Below are 19,885 nucleotides of genomic sequence, written 5' to 3' on the forward strand. Positions count from 1 at the left end.
CAAATTTATGAATTTTAAATTTACGAATTCTGATCATTACGAATATCTCAAAAAACAAAAGAAAAAAAAAGAAAAAAACTGATTGAAATTAAAACAAAAGGATTTTTTTCGACAGTGCACATGTCTAGTGGGCAGTCAAGGGGCAGTAAAACCACAGCTCCAATGACTGTTTTACTGCCCCCCACGCCTGCCTGTGTGAAAGAGCCCTTACTATGGAACTCCATTAACAGTGGCCTTGTCCAATAAAGACTCAGAAACAAATTTGTGTTAAGAAATTGGCAAAGTCAGAGCTTTATTGAAGTGTTGCAATGTAAAATAAGGCAAAACACTTTGCAAACAGGAATACCTTTGCCACTCACATGTATACTTTTACTACTTGTACAAGAGCTAAACCACAGTCTAATTCTTACCAGAAAAGCATTCAACCCAGCCATAAACTGTTGATATCAGCCTATGTGTGCATGGACACATAGGATAACACGATGGGCAGTTGACTGTAGGAAAAAAAAACCGTCTGAAGCCAAAAACAGCAGCTGTAAAAACATCCAAAAATGTCCAAAAATGTCCAGTGTGCATGAGGTCATAACATGCAAGTAAAAAGACATAAGTTTTTGATAGCAGGAAACAAATACTCCTGCGCACAAGTGAGCCAACCAGGTGGGCTAAGGCTCGTAGTGGACAACTCCTCAGGCCTTGCTGCCCTCAAGGATAGGGGTATCCTAGCAGTCAAAGAGATCTCTGTATAATTATTTAAGTGAAAAAATTCCCGACCACGATGTTTGCCCATCATGTGTGCCCACTCTTTGACTGTTGTCATTTGATTACTTTTATTGTATATGTCTGGTCTATGCACTGACAGAGAGAGACTTTTTGACAACTCACTGTGAATACAGATGTTTGTAACATCATCCACATTGTTCTATGGGTATCTAGCTAGTTGATCATATATGTGTGTGTATGTCCATTTATGAGAATTGGGTGTCACCCTCTTGCTGAAGGCCGTCTGTGGGTGGGACCTCTGAACCCCTCTGGGAGTTGCCTCATGAGTGCACACTTTTGTATGTGTGTGTGTGTATATATATATATATATATATATATATATATATATATATATATATATATATACAGTATATAAGAAGCTGAAGGAGACAACACTGCCGGGCTCTGAGGAAGAAGATATCTCTTTGAAACGCTTCAGTGGCAGTGGCCCTTAAAATCTTCATCATTACCATCTGGAGTCTGTTGCCGTGAGACCGATGGCCATCATCTGAAGGCTATTTATATTAAGGTTTTCTTTCACATGTTTGTGAGTAGTTTTTCATTTACTTTTTTAATAAAATATATCCAAGGATAATGCACAAGGTTGGTGCACCCTCTTTTTTCTATTTCTCTAAATAGACATAACCCTGACATGTCAGAAAAAATAAAAAATGTAAATTAAAAACAGAATCACTGAGTTGGAAAAAGGATCACCCCCCCCCCCCCCATTTGTCTGTATTTTGTTGAACTACGTTTTGCTTTAATTACGGCCTTTAGTCTGTTGGGGTTTGTCTACACTAACTTTGTAAACCTTTTTGCCATTGATAACTTCCTGGCAGAGGGCAGCAGATGACCGCCGTAAACGCACCTTGAAGATTCTGAGGCTACATGGAAAAAGGTGTTATGGTGTTATGGTCAGATGAGACTAAAATTTAATTATTTGGCCTCAACACCAAACGACCAGGATGCACTGCCCCTATTATTTAGTGGCATGTTGTAATATCCTATATAAACTTGATTTTATTGTTATTCTGTATGCTATGAGGAAGGCTTTGGCTGAAATGCATCAACATTTCAGATGTAGCTCTGCTGTTTATGCTCAATAAAGGAACATAAGAAGAAGCATTTGTGTTGCCGGCATTTTTTTTACCAAACGATTTGCCTGGCGGAAATCCAATACAGCTCACCATCCAAATAACACAATTCCTACAGTAAAGCATAGAGGTGGTAATATCCTGTTATGGGGGGTAGTGATGGCCGAACGGTTCGCCCGGCGGTCGTTTCGCGGCGAATTTCCGACTTTCGCCGTCCGCGGGTTCGAACGCCTTTTTCCGTCGTTCGCCCCGGCGGACTTACGTGTTTAATGTATACAAGAACTTTAACCTTTCGTGACACGTTTATCATGTGTTACAGGACAACCAATTGAGACATGACAGCTCATGGACACTTGGACATTCCCCCTAACCTATAAATACACCCGATCCGGTGGCCATTTTACATTCTTTCTTCTGTCACTGTAGGGAAAGGATCCTGTGTGGAGTAGGGACAGAGAAAACGCTAGCTATTTGGTACACAAAAGTTCTTTTCAGGACTGGTATAGGTGTTAGGTCAGCAGCCTGAGTTTCTTTTGTCAGTTTAGATAAAGGGACAGAGCGCTGTATGCTGCTATTTTAGGGACAGCTCAGCCAGATTAGTCTTTCTTCATCATCATCATCATCATCATCATTAGCTGTTACTATCAGGTCCACAAAAGAGCTGTTCCAGCTAATCGTTCCAGCCTACTCTTTTTTGCCAATTTGTATAGGGACAGGCAGGAAGCAGTGTGTCAGGCAGTGAGGATAATTTTAAAGACTTGCTGTTACTATTAGTTCCACAAAGGTTCTTTTCAGGACTGGTATCAGTGGTACGGTAATAGGCTTGTACACGTATAATATTCTTTCTTCCAAATATAGAAAGAATATTATACTTGACTGCTGCCCTTCTGCTGCAGTCTGCTAATCATTCACAACTCACTTGTTCCACAAAGCTCTTTATCAGGACTGGTAACTTGGTCTGTCTAGGGTGCTACGGTACATAGGCTTGGGTGCGGTACAGTCTGCTGTTCTGTAAGGACCGCTATCGGTCCACAATACATAGGGTTGCCGTGCACTACTGCTGACCGCTGCCCTATACTGCAGCAGTCCTTCATTGGTATAGGGACTGACGTACAGTCTGCTAATCACTAACACACAACCTGCTTGGTCCACAAAAGTTCTTATAAGGACTGGTAACTTGGTATAGGGTGCTACGGTACATAGGCCTGAGTGCGTTACAGTCTGCTGTTCTGTAAGGACCGCTATCGGTCCACAATACATAGGGTTGCCGTGCACTACTGCTGACCGCTGCCCTATACTGCAGCAGTCCTTCAGCGGTATAGGGACTGACGTACAGTCTGCTAAACACTAATACACAACCTGCTTGGTCCACAAAAGTTCTTATAAGGACTGGTAACTTGGTATAGGGTGCTACGGTACATAGGCCTGAGTGCGTTACAGTCTGCTGTTCTGTAAGGACCGCTATCGGTCCACAATACATAGGGTTGCCGTGCACTACTGCTGACCGCTGCCCTATACTGCAGCAGTCCTTCATTGGTATAGGGACTGACGTACAGTCTGCTAATCACTAACACACAACCTGCTTGGTCCACAAAAGTTCTTATAAGGACTGGTAACTTGGTATAGGGTGCTACGGTACATAGGCCTGAGTGCGTTACAGTCTGCTGTTCTGTAAGGACCGCTATCGGTCCACAATACATAGGGTTGCCGTGCACTACTGCTGACCGCTGCCCTATACTGCAGCAGTCCTTCATTGGTATAGGGACTGACGTACAGTCTGCTAATCACTAACACACAACCTGCTTGGTCCACAAAAGTTCTTATAAGGACTGGTAACTTGGTATAGGGTGCTACGGTACATAGGCCTGAGTGCGTTACAGTCTGCTGTTCTGTAAGGACCGCTATCGGTCCACAATACATAGGGTTGCCGTGCACTACTGCTGACCGCTGCCCTATACTGCAGCAGTCCTTCAGCGGTATAGGGACTGACGTACAGTCTGCTAAACACTAATACACAACCTGCTTGGTCCACAAAAGTTCTTATAAGGACTGGTAACTTGGTATAGGGTGCTACGGTACATAGGCCTGAGTGCGTTACAGTCTGCTGTTCTGTAAGGACCGCTATCGGTCCACAATACATAGGGTTGCCGTGCACTACTGCTGACCGCTGCCCTATACTGCAGCAGTCCTTCAGCGGTATAGGGACTGACGTACAGTCTGCTAATCACTAACACACAACCTGCTTGTTCCACAAAAGTTCTTATAAGGACTGGTAACTTGGTATAGGGTGCTACGGTACATAGGCCTGAGTGCGTTACAGTCTGCTGTTCTGTAAGGACCGCTATCGGTCCACAATACATAGGGTTGCCGTGCACTACTGCTGACCGCTGCCCTATACTGCAGCAGTCCTTCATTGGTATAGGGACTGACGTACAGTCTGCTAATCACTAACACACAACCTGCTTGGTCCACAAAAGTTCTTATAAGGACTGGTAACTTGGTATAGGGTGCTACGGTACATAGGCCTGAGTGCGTTACAGTCTGCTGTTCTGTAAGGACCGCTATCGGTCCACAATACATAGGGTTGCCGTGCACTACTGCTGACCGCTGCCCTATACTGCAGCAGTCCTTCAGCGGTATAGGGACTGACGTACAGTCTGCTAAACACTAATACACAACCTGCTTGGTCCACAAAAGTTCTTATAAGGACTGGTAACTTGGTATAGGGTGCTACGGTACATAGGCCTGAGTGCGTTACAGTCTGCTGTTCTGTAAGGACCGCTATCGGTCCACAATACATAGGGTTGCCGTGCACTACTGCTGACCGCTGCCCTATACTGCAGCAGTCCTTCAGCGGTATAGGGACTGACGTACAGTCTGCTAATCACTAACACACAACCTGCTTGTTCCACAAAAGTTCTTATAAGGACTGGTAACTTGGTATAGGGTGCTACGGTACATAGGCCTGAGTGCGTTACAGTCTGCTGTTCTGTAAGGACCGCTATCGGTCCACAATACATAGGGTTGCCGTGCACTACTGCTGACCGCTGCCCTATACTGCAGCAGTCCTTCATTGGTATAGGGACTGACGTACAGTCTGCTAATCACTAACACACAACCTGCTTGGTCCACAAAAGTTCTTATAAGGACTGGTAACTTGGTATAGGGTGCTACGGTACATAGGCCTGAGTGCGTTACAGTCTGCTGTTCTGTAAGGACCGCTATCGGTCCACAATACATAGGGTTGCCGTGCACTACTGCTGACCGCTGCCCTATACTGCAGCAGTCCTTCAGCGGTATAGGGACTGACGTACAGTCTGCTAATCACTAACACACAACCTGCTTGTTCCACAAAAGTTCTTATAAGGACTGGTAACTTGGTATAGGGTGCTACGGTACATAGGCCTGAGTGCGTTACAGTCTGCTGTTCTGTAAGGACCGCTATCGGTCCACAATACATAGGGTTGCCGTGCACTACTGCTGACCGCTGCCCTATACTGCAGCAGTCCTTCATTGGTATAGGGACTGACGTACAGTCTGCTAATCACTAACACACAACCTGCTTGGTCCACAAAAGTTCTTATAAGGACTGGTAACTTGGTATAGGGTGCTACGGTACATAGGCCTGAGTGCGTTACAGTCTGCTGTTCTGTAAGGACCGCTATCGGTCCACAATACATAGGGTTGCCGTGCACTACTGCTGACCGCTGCCCTATACTGCAGCAGTCCTTCAGCGGTATAGGGACTGACGTACAGTCTGCTAAACACTAATACACAACCTGCTTGGTCCACAAAAGTTCTTATAAGGACTGGTAACTTGGTATAGGGTGCTACGGTACATAGGCCTGAGTGCGTTACAGTCTGCTGTTCTGTAAGGACCGCTATCGGTCCACAATACATAGGGTTGCCGTGCACTACTGCTGACCGCTGCCCTATACTGCAGCAGTCCTTCAGCGGTATAGGGACTGACGTACAGTCTGCTAATCACTAACACACAACCTGCTTGTTCCACAAAAGTTCTTATAAGGACTGGTAACTTGGTATAGGGTGCTACGGTACATAGGCCTGAGTGCGTTACAGTCTGCTGTTCTGTAAGGACCGCTATCGGTCCACAATACATAGGGTTGCCGTGCACTACTGCTGACCGCTGCCCTATACTGCAGCAGTCCTTCATTGGTATAGGGACTGACGTACAGTCTGCTAATCACTAACACACAACCTGCTTGGTCCACAAAAGTTCTTATAAGGACTGGTAACTTGGTATAGGGTGCTACGGTACATAGGCCTGAGTGCGTTACAGTCTGCTGTTCTGTAAGGACCGCTATCGGTCCACAATACATAGGGTTGCCGTGCACTACTGCTGACCGCTGCCCTATACTGCAGCAGTCCTTCATTGGTATAGGGACTGACGTACAGTCTGCTAATCACTAACACACAACCTGCTTGGTCCACAAAAGTTCTTATAAGGACTGGTAACTTGGTATAGGGTGCTACGGTACATAGGCCTGAGTGCGTTACAGTCTGCTGTTCTGTAAGGACCGCTATCGGTCCACAATACATAGGGTTGCCGTGCACTACTGCTGACCGCTGCCCTATACTGCAGCAGTCCTTCAGCGGTATAGGGACTGACGTACAGTCTGCTAAACACTAATACACAACCTGCTTGGTCCACAAAAGTTCTTATAAGGACTGGTAACTTGGTATAGGGTGCTACGGTACATAGGCTTGAGTGCGGTACAGTCTGCTGTTCTGTAAGGACCGCTATCGGTCCACAATAGATAGGGTTGACGTGCACCACTGCTGACCGCTCACCTATACTGCAGCAGTCCTTCAGCGGTATAGGGACTGACGTACAGTCTGCTAATCACTAACACACAACCTGCTTGTTCCACAAAAGTTCTTATAAGGACTGGTAACTTGGTATAGGGTGCTACGGTACATAGGCTTGAGTGCGGTACAGTCTGCTGTTCTGTAAGGACCGCTATAGGTCCACAATAGATAGGGTTGACGTGCACCACTGCTGACCGCTCACCTATACTGCAGCAGTCCTTCAGCGGTATAGGGACTAAGAGTTTTGTCACAGGGTCATTTAAAAAATGACATGCAGAGGAAGAGGCAGGCCCTTCCGCAGGGGTGGTAGGGGTAGGGCAGGAGCAACAGGCTTGAGCCAAAGTGGGAAGTTGCAGAAGGTGCGTTCAATTACTTTAAAGGATGCACCAGACTTGGTTGAGTGGCTCGCTCAGCCTTACTCTTCTGCACCCTCCTCATCCTCTCGATCTGCACCCTCTTCTTCACTCTCTGCTATGTGCACCCCCAAAGACACTACCACCAACAACACGACCACCACCACCACCACCACATACCTTCCGCTTGAGTCACTGGAATTATTTTCCGATCCATATCAAGAGGACATTTCTGATGCGCAGCCACTCTTGGTATTGGATCAGGAAGAGGAGGTAGCAACAAGCGCTACTCAGCAGTCTGACGCCAGTACCCAGATCAGCCCAAGGAGGAGGTTGGTCCCCGGTGTTGCTGCCTACTCTACTTATAGCGGTGGGGAAGGTGACGTTGATGATGACGTGTCTAGTGATGTCACGTGGGTGCCCACAAGAGAGGAAGAGGAGGGGAGTTCAGAGGGAGATATGGACCAGCAGATAGGGAGGAGAAGCAGCAATGACTTACATTGCACAGCAGGGACAAAGCAGACTGCAAATGTATCAGGAGCGAGTCATCGACCATGTACGGTCACATCTGGCGCTCCCAGGACACCGGCACATGGCTCCGCAGTGTGGGCTTTTTTTAACGTGTCCGCTGCTGACAATAGCGTTGCCATCTGCAATCTTTGCAGTCAACGCGTTAGTCGCGGTAAGCCCAATACTCACCTAGGGACGACCGCCTTAAGAAGGCACATGAGCAGCCATCACCGAGCCCAGTGGGAGCAACGGAACACACAAAGCCACACTGCAGGCTCTCACCGTCCAGCCTCGTCTTCTACTTCTCCTTCTCCTCTCTCCTCACAATTGTCCTCCACTCCACCTTCCATCACGCCAAGCTCACATTTTTCTGCAAAAAGGCAGGCTTCCGTGGGCCTAATGTTTGAGCGTAAAAAAATGATGACGCCGGATAACCCTCTTGCCCAACGGTTGGCGGCTGGCTTGTCAGAACTCATAGCCCGCCAACTACTGCCATATAAACTGGTGGACTCGGAGGCCTTTCGCAAATTTGTGGCCATTGGAACACCACAATGGAAGGTCCCAGGAAGGAAGTATTTCTCAGAGAAGGGCATCCCAGAGCTATATGGCCATGTTCAGCGGCAAGTGAATGTATCTCTGGCACACAGTGTCGGTGCCAAGATACATCTGACCACAGACACGTGGTCTAGCAAACACGGGCAGGGAAGGTATATCAGTTTTACTGCCCACTGGGTGAACCTTCTGACGGCCGTCAAGCATGTAACCCGTGGCACCCGTGTAGATTTGGTTTTACCGCCACGGATTGCATGCAGGCCTGACTCTTCTTCTCCTCCTCCTACTCCATCCTCCTCCCTCTCCTCCTCAGCTGCCTCCTCCTTTTCCGCTGCTAGCGTCTCTTCCACTGCACCGCCCAAGCTCCCCAGAACCTATTCCACATGCCAGGTGAGACGTTGCCATGCCGTGCTGCGTCTGTTGTGCCTGGAAGCAAAGAGCCACACTGGCCCGGCACTCCTTTCAGCTTTGCGTTCACAGGCAGATGAGTGGCTAACACCGCTCAATTTGACAGTTGGTAAAGTGGTGTGTGACAACGGTGCCAATCTGCTTAGCGCATTGAAACAGGGCAAAATCACGCACGTGCCGTGCATGGCACACGTCTTAAACTTGGTCGTGCAGCGATTCCTTGTCAAATACCCTGGGGTCCAGGACATCTTGCGGCAGGCAAGGAAAATCTCGGCCCATTTCAGAAGATCTTACACGGCCATGGCTCGCCTTGCTGACATTCAGCGGCGACACCATCTGCCGGTCAGACGTCTTATTTGCGATTGCCCGACGCGATGGAACTCAACCTTCTATATGCTTGATAGGCTGCTCCAGCAGAAACGTGCAGTTAACGTCTACCTGTATGAACTCTGCGAAAGAAACGGTTCTGGGGAGCTGGGTTTTTTTTCACCGCGCCAGTGGCTGCTCATGCGCGACACATGCAGACTTCTGCGGCCATTTGAGGAGATCACCAAACTGGTCAGTCGCAGCCATGGCGCCATCAGTGACATGGTACCTTATGCCTTCTTTCTGGAGCGTGCATTGCGTCGTGTCATTGATCAGGCTGTGGAGGAGCAGGAGCGGGAAGATGAGGAAGTCGCAATGCTGGATGAATTCCCAGGGGGGGCTACTCTATCTGAGACAAGTCAACAACAGGAGTCTGATGAGGAGTCAGAGGAGGATGGTGCCGGGGCGGATGAGCAGGAGCAAGAAGAGCATGCTTTAAACCTTTCTGGGATCCCTGTTGTGCGAGGATGGGGAGAGGAGAATGAAGAGGACGACATTATCCTGGATGATGAGCAGGAGCCAGGCCACCACACCGCTTCCACTTTAGTGCAAATGGGGGCCTTCATGCTCCAGTGTTTTAATAGGGACCCCCGTATAAAAAGCATGAGGGTCAAGGACCAGTACTGGGTGGCAACGTACTTAGACCCCCGGTACAAACACAAAATGGCGGAAATGTTACCGCCGTCGCAGAGGGCTGTCAGAATGCAGCACTTCCAGGCCTTGCTTCGAGAAATGCTGCATTCTGCTTTTGCGTGCGCTGGCAGAGGAGCAATTCCCACTCCCAGAGAAGGATTTGCGGGTACCAATCCAACAGCGCCTGCAAGAAGAGGCCGGTTTGAAGATGTGTTGGTGACTTCGGATATGAGGTCATTCTTTCAGCCGACCCATCGACAGGTGTCATCCGGATCCAGCATCAGGGAACGCCTAGACCGTCAGGTGTCCGACTACATTGGGTTAACGGCCGATGTGGACGCTCTGAGGAGTGATGAACCCCTAGACTACTGGGTGGGCAGGCTTGACCTCTGGCCAGAGCTTGCCCAATTTGCAATCGAACTGTTGGCTTGCCCCTCATCCAGTGTCCTGTCCGAAAGGACGTTCAGCGCAGCAGGGGGGATTGTGACCGATAAGCGTACTCGCCTAGCTCACCACAGTGTTAACTACCTCACATTTCTAAAAATGAATGAGGCATGGATCTCGGAGGAATTCAACACATGTGATCAGTAGACCATGTATATGTCTATAAACAATTTTTGGAATCAAGCACACAGACCTTCTTAATTCATTTGGCTCACTTCCCTGACCCAAAAAAGCACACCGTACTATATGCCCCTACCCTCCTCTTTGAAGAGGTTGAGCGGTGTCATATTTCTACTGGGGCTGCTTATTATGAGGGGTTCCCACCATCCCTGTGCTGTGCTGACTTCCTCCTGGGTGTTCTTATTATGAGGGGCTCCCACCATCCCTGTGCTGTGCTGACTTCCTCCTGGGGGTTCTTATTATGAGGGGATCACACCATCCCTGTGCTGTGCTGACTTCCTCCTGGGGCTGCTTACGGTGCTGCTGTCAGCGCTGTATGTCACGGAGCTGCTGTCAGCGCTGTATGTCACGGAGCTGCTGTCAGCACTGTATGTCACGGAGCTGCTGTCAGCGCTGTATGTCACGGAGCTGCTGTCAGCGCTGTATGTCACGGAGCTGCTGTCAGCGCTGTATGTCACGGAGCTGCTGTCAGCGCTGTATGTCACGGAGCTGCTGTCAGCGCTGTATGTCACGGAGCTGCTGTCAGCGCTGTATGTCACGGAGCTGCTGTCAGCGCTGTATGTCACGGAGCTGCTGTCAGCGCTGTATGTCACGGTGCTGCTGTCAGCGCTGTATGTCACGGAGCTGCTGTCAGCGCTGTATGTCACGGAGCTGCTGTCAGCGCTGTATGTCACGGAGCTGCTGTCAGCGCTGTATGTCACGGAGCTGCTGTCAGCGCTGTATGTCACGGAGCTGCTGTCAGCGCTGTATGTCACGGTGCTGCTGTCAGCGCTGTATGTCACGGAGCTGCTGTCAGCGCTGTATGTCACGGAGCTGCTGTCAGCGCTGTATGTCACGGAGCTGCTGTCAGCGCTGTATGTCACGGAGCTGCTGTCAGCGCTGTATGTCACGGAGCTGCTGTCAGCGCTGTATGTCACGGTGCTGATGTCAGTGCTCTGTATTACGGTGCTGCTGTCAGTGCTCTGTATCTCCTGCACCCTCTTGTTTGCCTACCCTGGTCCCTGACCTTCCCTCTCCTCCATTGCCTTCATTAGCTCCATAGTCCTGAATTGTCAGAACAATTTCCCAAATAAAAAAAAAATGCTTGTAGTTATCGATCCCAAATTCACCTCATACATGTATTATGCTATTGTCCAGGTGGTGGGACTACGTGCTACCCCCTAATAATTACCCCGTGGCCGCAAATTCGACCTAAAGGTTTGCGAAATTCGCCTCCCATTGAAGTCAATGGAGCCCGCGGCGAACGGTCGTTTTCGCGAACGTTTGTGTCCGTTCGCGTTTCGCGTTCGCGAAACGTCCCGTCGGAAGTTCGTCCATCACTAATGGGGGGTGGTAATATCCTGTTATGGGGGTGTTTCTCTGCAGCAGGGACTGGAGAACTTGTCAGGATAGAAGAAAAAGGTATTGGGCAAAATTGTTAGGGATGGGCTCAGCCCTTCCTTCTCTGAGCTGGCCGCTCAGCTGTTGGCTAATTGCCAGCTCCCATCTCTCTACACAGCTGTTTATTATCCTGCTCGTCAGTCCTGCCTACTTAAGCTGTCCAGTCCAGAGAAGCTCTGCCTTCGCCTTGGTCACATCACAAGAAACTATCTCCTGCATTCCTGTTTAAACACTGGCTTTGCTGACATCCCTTCTGGCTCCAGATCCTGCTTGCTGTTCCACTACATTGACCCCAGATTTCTGGCTTGGCTGACTATCCTTTCCGGTTAATGAACTTTGGCTATGTTTTAGCTACGTTTGTTCTTTTTACTTTTATTATTAAACAAGTATGATTTAACTGTACTTCTGTCTCGGCCTGATTTCATGGTTTCTGACAAAAATACCATCAAATTCTGGAGGAAAATCTGCTGCCCTCTGCCAGAAAGTTGTCAATGGGAAGAAGGTTTACCCAAAGCACACAGCAAAAATGGTTGTAGGAAAAAAAGGGTGAATGTCCTTGCATAGCCTAGGCAGAGTCCAGACTTAAAGTGGAGTTCCACCCAAAAAAAAATAAAAAATCATTAATGTGCATGAAAAAAAAAATACAAAAACATTTGGAGAAAAATTTTCTTTTTACTCACCTCTTTAATGCCTGTTGCTAGGGGGTCCCTTGTAACCTGCGTCCTTCGGGGCCTGGGCTCCTGGCGTCACTTCCCTTGGCACAGGAAGGGAGATCAGCTCACCCCCTCCCTCTAGGCAATCATCTGGGACACGTGACTGGTCCCAAATGATTGCACGGCCAGTCACGGCGCACGGCGTGGCTCACGCATGCACAGAGGGTGCCTGGCTGTGAAGCTACAGCCCGGCGCCTACAGTTAAAATGCTGGCACCACCGAGCGGAGGGGGAGACGAGCTGGGCTTCGATCCCCCACATTGCTGGACCCTGGAACAGGTAAGTGTCCAATTATTAAAAGTCAGCAGCTGCTGTATTTGTAGCTGCTGACTTTTATTTTTATTATTTTAGTGGGAACTCCTCTTTAAACCCTGTTGAAAATTTGTGAAATGACTTGAAGACTGCAGTCCACAAATGATCACCATCAAATTTTACTGAGCTTGAGCAGTTCTGCAAAGAGTGGGCAAATATTGCAAAGTCTAGATGTGGAAAGTTAGTAGACACATAACCCAACAGACTAAAGACTAAAGAGCAAAAGGTGGGCCAACAAAATACTGACATAAGGGGGTGATCCTTTTTCCAACTCAGTTATTCTCTTTTTGAATAAAAAAAATAAATAAAATTTGACATGTTGATCTTTCACATGGATAAAACACAAACTGAGTCTGTCTTTATTTCAGGCTGCAAAGCAACAAACTGTGTTTATTTTAAAGGGAGTGATTCTTTTATATAACACTGTATATCCCAGCACTACAATAAAAGGATACTCAGTGTTTACTTTGGCAGTAGATGGTGCTTTGTCAAGTGTGTGGGTGGCAAGTAAATGAGCCCAGGAACCCTTGATTACAGTCTTTATAAAAAAACTGCTTTTGAAATGAGAGGCTATGATATTTCCAAATACAGATTGATCAGGGAGTGCCATATATATTTAATTCAGGTGGTGAATGAATGATGATTGGAATTTGCATGTAGTCACACATTACTAGTATCTTGTTGCTAATAGATTTGTTATACTTTTTTACCTGTATTTCTACAAGCGGAAGCTGAAAAAGAAAAAAAGAGAAATCATTTTATTTACAGTTAAATTGAACTCTAGGAAGGTATAAAGACACAAATTATTGTAGTCCTGTAATTGTAGATACACCATTAACCACTTAAGGACCAGCCTAGTTTTGAGATTTTGGTGTTTACAGTTTACAGTTTTTTATTTTTTTTTGCTAGAAAATGAATTAGAACCCCCAAACATTATATATTGTTTTTTTTCTAACACCCTAGAGAATAAAATGTTGCAATACTTTTTTTCACACCGTATTTGCGCAGCGGTCTTACAAGCGCACTTTTTTTAGAAAAAGTTCACATTTTTGAATAAAAAAATAAGACAGCAGTATAATTAGCCCGTTTTTTTTTTTTTTATATTGTGAAAGATAATGTTACGCCGAGTAAACTGATACCCAACATGTCACGCTTCAAAATTTCGCCAGCTCTTGGAATAGAGACAAACGCTTACCCTTAAAAATCTCCATAAGCGACGTTTAAAAAATTCTACAGGTTGCATGTTTTGCGTTACAGGGGAAGTCTAGGGCTAGAATTATTTCTCTCGCTCTAACGATTGCGTGGATACCTCACATGTGTGGTTTGAATACCATTTTCATATGCAGGCGCTACTCACAGATGCGTTTGCTTCTGCACGTGAGCTCGGCTGGACGGGACGCATTTAAAACATCTTTTTGTATTATTATTATTTATTTTACCTTTTATTTTTACACTGTTTAAAAAAGAATTGTCACTTTGATTCCTATTACAAGGAATGTAAACATCCCTTGTAATAGAAAAAACATGGCGGGTCCATGGCTGCTAGCTGCTGCCATAACAACGATATCCTCCTTCAAACAGCTGCCGTAAAATTGTGGCGGGTGGTCCGCAAGTGGTTAAGACCCCTTTCACGCTGCTAGTTTTAGCGGCACGTTAGCGCTGCTTAAGCAGCACTTTTCGGCCACTAGCGGGGTTCTTTTAACCCCATAGAATGGGTTAAAAACCCTTGTGTTGCAGCACTTCTGAAGCACTTTTCAGGCACTTTGGAAGCGCTACCCATTAATTTCAATGGGCAGGGGCATTTTAGGAGCGTTGTATACAGCACTCCCAAACTGCCCCAAAGATGCACATGATGGACTTTACCTAACATCCCACAAGCGCACTGCCCCAGTGTGAAAAGACACACTGAAAGGAATGGGAGGCGGTTTTCAGGCACTATTTGGAGGCTATTTCTAATGCTAAAACGCCTGAAAACCAATCAATATACGCTTATTGTGATTTTCTTTACCAAAAATATGTAGAATATATAATGGTCTAAACTGATGAAGAAATGTGTTTTTTAAAAACTATTTGGGGGATATTTATTATAGCAAAAAGTAAAATATATTGTGTTTTTTTTTTCTAAATTTACTCTCTTTTTTTGTTTATAGTGCAAAAAATAAAAACCACAGAGGTGATCACATACCACTAAAATAAAGCTCTATTTGTTAGAAAAAAAGACACAAATTTAATTTGGGTACAACATTGCATGACCGCGCAATTTTCAGTTAAAGCGACGCAGTGCTAAATTGTAAAAAGTGCTCTGGTCAGGAAGGGGGTAAAATCTTCAGGGGCTGAAGTGGTTAAAATAGTGTGCACATGTATATTTTCTATAGACAACATTTTAAAAGTTCCTACAGGTCATCAGGATAAAGTTAATTGAGAATTATGGGTTAAGAATTATTGCTCTCACTAATATGTAACATGTAAAACAGAAGCACCTTTTTCAACACACATGTTTGCGTTCATGTGTATTTGGGTATCGGGAAAGACTCAAAATAGTTTGGGGAGGATTTTAATTGCAGGGATGGAACTTTTTTTTTTTTTTTCACTAAAACTTCATCTTTATATCACATAATCTACTCTTTAAGACTCCTTATCTGCATTCTATTGAAGCTAGCTTGGTGCACAGATCTTGCTCTGTTAGCTTCTTCCCTGGACACAGCGGCCAGGGGAAGTGACACCTGAAATTGGAAGTGACATTTTACACACCACAAGTTGTACAGCCGCCCAATCACTTCCAACACACATACACACACTCAGAACATCTTATACTCTACAATGTGTGCCAAATCCACTGGTGCCATGGATGTCTGACATATTCCAATGCCAGTAAAAGGGTTTATAAGTATTGTAGTGTCCAGGAAGTTTATTTTTGGTTGTTGTGAAGGGAGTCACTTTGGTTGGGGGGCTTGGGGAACCCAGATTACCTTGGAGAGCACTGTAAGCTTCTTGATCAGCTCCCCCTGGCCCTTCCTATGTGTAAGCAACCCTGTGTCTATTAGGGGCACAGGGTGACCAAGAACCCCAGTCTGACCTCAAGAATATATGAAGATAAAGTCCACCATTCATCAGAGACCACCGCTGGATGGTTTGAGGTGGGGTGGGAGTTGCTATGTGTTTTTTAGGTGTGGCTGTTACACTTGTTATTGCTTTACAGTGAAAAAATATTTCAGACATGAAATATGTCAAATGTCGGGTAATTGGCAGCTCTTATCTCTGCATAGTGACTCACCTGTTGATGATATCCTGCTTGTCAGTCCTGCCTACTTAAGCTGTCCAACCCTAATGATCTCTGCCTTCGCCTCGGTCACATCTCTAGAGATGCTCTCCTGTGTTCCTGTTAGGCCTCATGTACACTGCTGCTGGTAAAGGAGCGTTTAGGAGCAGATGGGCATTTTTTTCAACTGCTCTTGAACCCTCTATGTTATCTTATCAGTACATGTACACAGGTTAGTTTATAGTCATTTCCAGGCAGTTGTATTTAGAGGCTTTTTTGGAATCCAAAAAAATACATTCAGAGGCTGTGATTAGAGGCATTTCAAACACTGTTAAATGTGGATAAACGTGGTAACTCGTGTTTAGCAGCGTTTCGTATACAGGCATTTTTTATTTTGGCTATTTAAAAAAAATCTAACGCTTCTAGGCGCAAAGGTGAGATTTATCTGTACTTCTGTCTCAGTCTGATTCATGGTTTCTGTCAGTCTGCAGCTTTGTTCCTCTGCCATCTGCATGAGATTCTTCTGACAAGTTTTCCTGACATCAAGAGAATAAATTTACAGGGGGGAGCTCCAGCACACATCCTGTGATTGACAGCCTCAGCTTTGTTCCTTGTGTGCTGTGTGAAGGTGGTGTATGTCCTTCCCCTCTAATCAGCTCTCAGAGTTCTTCTCACTGAGCTCTAGAGGGTGTAATTTCAACTCTCCACCTCCTTTTTTTTAACAGTTCAGATAAGCTTTATAAATTCTACATTTTGAACAGCTATAGAGAAGAAATAAACAGGTACAACTTATGTAGGAGGATTTATTTCATCTCTGTATATCAACTAAGGCCAATAATTTCACTGGGTATATGTAAGGGTTTACTATCACTTTAAAGTGGATGTAAACCCTCACATATACCCAGTGAAGTGAACAGCCTAAGATAATACACAGAGATTAAACAAATCTCCCTACATAAGTTTTACATGTATATCTTGCTATATTCTTTAGAATTCTTACATCAGGTAAGAATTTTCACTTCCTCATTCAGCAGTAGGCGTGTCGTTCTGACATACTCTGTGTGACAGCTGATTGACCGCCCCCCCCTTCCCCCCTCCACATTGGCAGAAGAAGGAAAATGCTTTCTGAGCTGTGCTTTTACAAGTCACGCTCTCTGCTAATCTATTTATAGCACCCTCCCATGACACAAATTTCCAGCTGCTTTTATCTCCCATCTCGAAGAACTTGTCAGAACACCACATCTAAGGACTGGTAAGGACTGTAAAGCTACAATGTATTACATTTATTTTTTTTAGATACAGGGGAACATTTCCTGAAAAATAAAAATTAGTGTTGCCTTTATGTCATGCTGATCCTTTTTCTTCAATAGGCCCAGTACAAGTTGTATATAAGAAAATGTGCCTTTTATTTTACTTTCTTGAAGCTGACCATACATTATACCATTTCTACCATTTTCTAATTCAATTTAGATTTACCTTCCACTGTTGTAATAGGAGGGCCTCCCTGATTGCATCCAAATTGAAAGTGTTTAGGTGCAACCTCATATTATATGGTTTTGGTAAATCTAAAGGAAAATTGTACAATAAAATTGTATAATGTATGGCCAGCCTAATACGAGTTCAAGGTTGGTTACTCTAAAAACTGAAAGAAAGATTACACAACAGGCAGCTTGCATTTTCAATAGAGTAACAATGGCAGCTTCATTATTTTTCTTATGTCAGATTTGTTTTAGCTAGAAAACTTACCATTCTGTTTTCTGGTTGGTAATCTTCATTGATGGGCAGAATTCTAAACTTAACTACAAACATAAATAAGTATTAATCTTATTATTCGACTTTAGAGAAGCTTGACTTCACAAATTCACAAACACCATGCATGCTGTTTGTGTTTAGAAAACCCATAATGGGTATGTAAGATGAAACCATACTAATTTAACATAGTAAAATAGCATTAAAAATATTACAAAAAAAGGGAAATATTCATTTAAATATCATGCCTGGATGGTGTCTATAGTATGCCTCTGAGTGGCACATGTTTCCAGTGTTTAAAACAGTCCCTGCACAAAATGACATGTAACGGAAAAAAAATCTGGTTCTGACAATATGGATGAAAATCATTGAGAAAAATGGCATGGGTACCCCCCCCCTGCTCATTATCAGCCCATTTGGGTCTTGTACGGATATTAAGGGGAACTCCGTACCCAAATTAAAAAAAAGGAAAGGCGTGGGGCCCTATGTACTCAGAACAGCAGTATACAGGAAACAATACAGGGAGTGTGTAGGTTTGTTGTGTTAAGTAGAATCTGTTTGTAATTTTGATCTGGTATGTTTTGAAAGTGTAGCTCCAGTCAAAAAATCTATTTTTAAGCTTTTTGGAAAACATGGGAAGGGTTATCACCCCTGTATATTTTTTTTACCGTCCGTCTTTTTTAATCTCATTTCCTGTTGTCTCCTTCCGTTTGCAAGTAGGAGATGTTTGTAAGTTGGATGTTTGAAAGTAGGGGCCTGCCTTATATGCTTTGCAGAAATGGGGGCCTAAGGTGTTGGTGTTGCCACAACACTGTAAAATCTCAAAGTGACTCTTGGTGGGCACTGGAGCTCCCTCCTGTGAACGATTATATCAAGAATTGTAATTACATGCCATTGTTGAACAGTGGTAGAAAAATTGGGCCTTTGGTGATTGTGGTGGTGGTGCTGGTGCCACAACACTATAAGTCCTCACAGTTACTCTCGGTGGGTGCAGGAACGAGCCCTGCTGTGAAAAATTATATCAAGAATTTTAATTACATGCCCCTGTTAAACAAAAAAAAAAAATGGGCCTTAGGCACTGCTTGCTGGTGCCACGACACTGCAACCTCTCCCAGATACTCTAGTTGGAGTGCAGGAATGAGCCCTGCTGCCAAGCATTGCAACAAAAATTGTATTACATGCCCCTGTTAAACAGGGGCTGAAAAATTGGGCATTAGGCACTGGTGCTGGTGCTGAAAAATTGAGCCTATACACTGCAACCTCTACCATATACTCTAGTTGGAGTGACGGAATGAGCCCTGCTGCAAAGCATTGCATCAAAAATTGTAATTACACGCCCCTGTTAAACAGGGGCTGAAAAATTTGGCTGGTGGCATCACCCAGAACCAAAAATGATCTTCCAAGATATCAGCGGGATCATTGAGGAGGAAGAGGATAGTCAGTCAACATAACAGGACAATCACTCAGCATCAGCATAGGCAGTCTTGAAGGGATGTGATATTTCAAAAAAAATATTCAGTTACATCAGCTTCAGGTGCTTGGTAGCTGGTGGTGATCCAAGACTGATTAATCTTTATGAAGGTTAGTCGATCAACCGAGTCGGTGGACAGGTGCACCCTGTGATCGGTTACAAAGCCACCAGCAGCACTGAAGGTGCGTTCTGAAAGAACGTTGGATGCAGGACAGGCCAGTAGCTCAATTGCATACTGTGCAAGCTCTGGCCAGTGATCCATCCTCAAGTCCCAGTAGGCCAGAGGATTTTTGATGGGTAAGGTGTCCAAGTCTGACCTTGCCCCTAGGTATTCCTTCACCATGTAAATCATACGCTGGCGATGGTTGCTGGAACCGATCATACCTTGGGGCTGTGGACTAAAAAATTGTCTGAATGCATCGGTCAGATGGCCACATTCTCCACCGCTCCTTCTGTGACTGACCGAAGCCTCAGCAATGCGTTGTCGAGGACCAGGAGTTTGTAGCCTCCCAGTCTCTGTGAACGCGTTGCACAGACCTTTCTGCAAGGCCTCCTGGAGATGTCTCATCCTCTGCTCCCTCTGCGATGGCCCGCAACCTTATCCTTGCACCGTGGATCAAGGAGAGTGACCAGCCAGTAATGGTCCCTCTCCTTGATCCAAAGAATATGAGGGTCCTTCCATAGGCTTTGCAGGATCAGGGAGGCCATGCAGCGCAGGTTAGCTGAGGCATTCGGTCCGGAGTCCTCTGGGTCACTAAGGACAACATGATCCACAGCCACCTCCTCCCAGCCACGTACAAGTCCACGGGTTTCTTGGGACTGTAAATCATCCCTAAAAGACTGCTGTTGCTGCTGCTGATGCTGAGTGCCAGG

The 19,885-nt window shown here is 45.5% G+C and overlaps 1 protein-coding gene across 1 annotated transcript in view; it reads right to left on the reverse strand.

Annotated features, from left to right (window-relative positions):
• The window catches only part of LOC143929828 (alpha-2-macroglobulin-like), a 217,504-nt gene that overhangs the window by 180,842 nt on the left and 16,777 nt on the right, over positions 1-19,885 (reverse strand). The window contains exons 4-5 of the mRNA XM_077453804.1: positions 17,539-17,591; positions 13,244-13,264 (exon numbers count right to left, since the gene is read on the reverse strand). Coding sequence (XP_077309930.1) covers positions 13,244-13,264; positions 17,539-17,591 — 74 coding nt within the window. The remainder of the gene's footprint in view (positions 1-13,243; positions 13,265-17,538; positions 17,592-19,885) is intronic.

This window comes from Lithobates pipiens, unplaced genomic scaffold (genome assembly GCF_037356315.1).
Source record: "Lithobates pipiens isolate NorthernLeopardFrog02 unplaced genomic scaffold, aLitPip1_a1.2 Scaffold_25, whole genome shotgun sequence".
Classification (NCBI taxonomy): domain Eukaryota; kingdom Metazoa; phylum Chordata; class Amphibia; order Anura; family Ranidae; genus Lithobates; species Lithobates pipiens.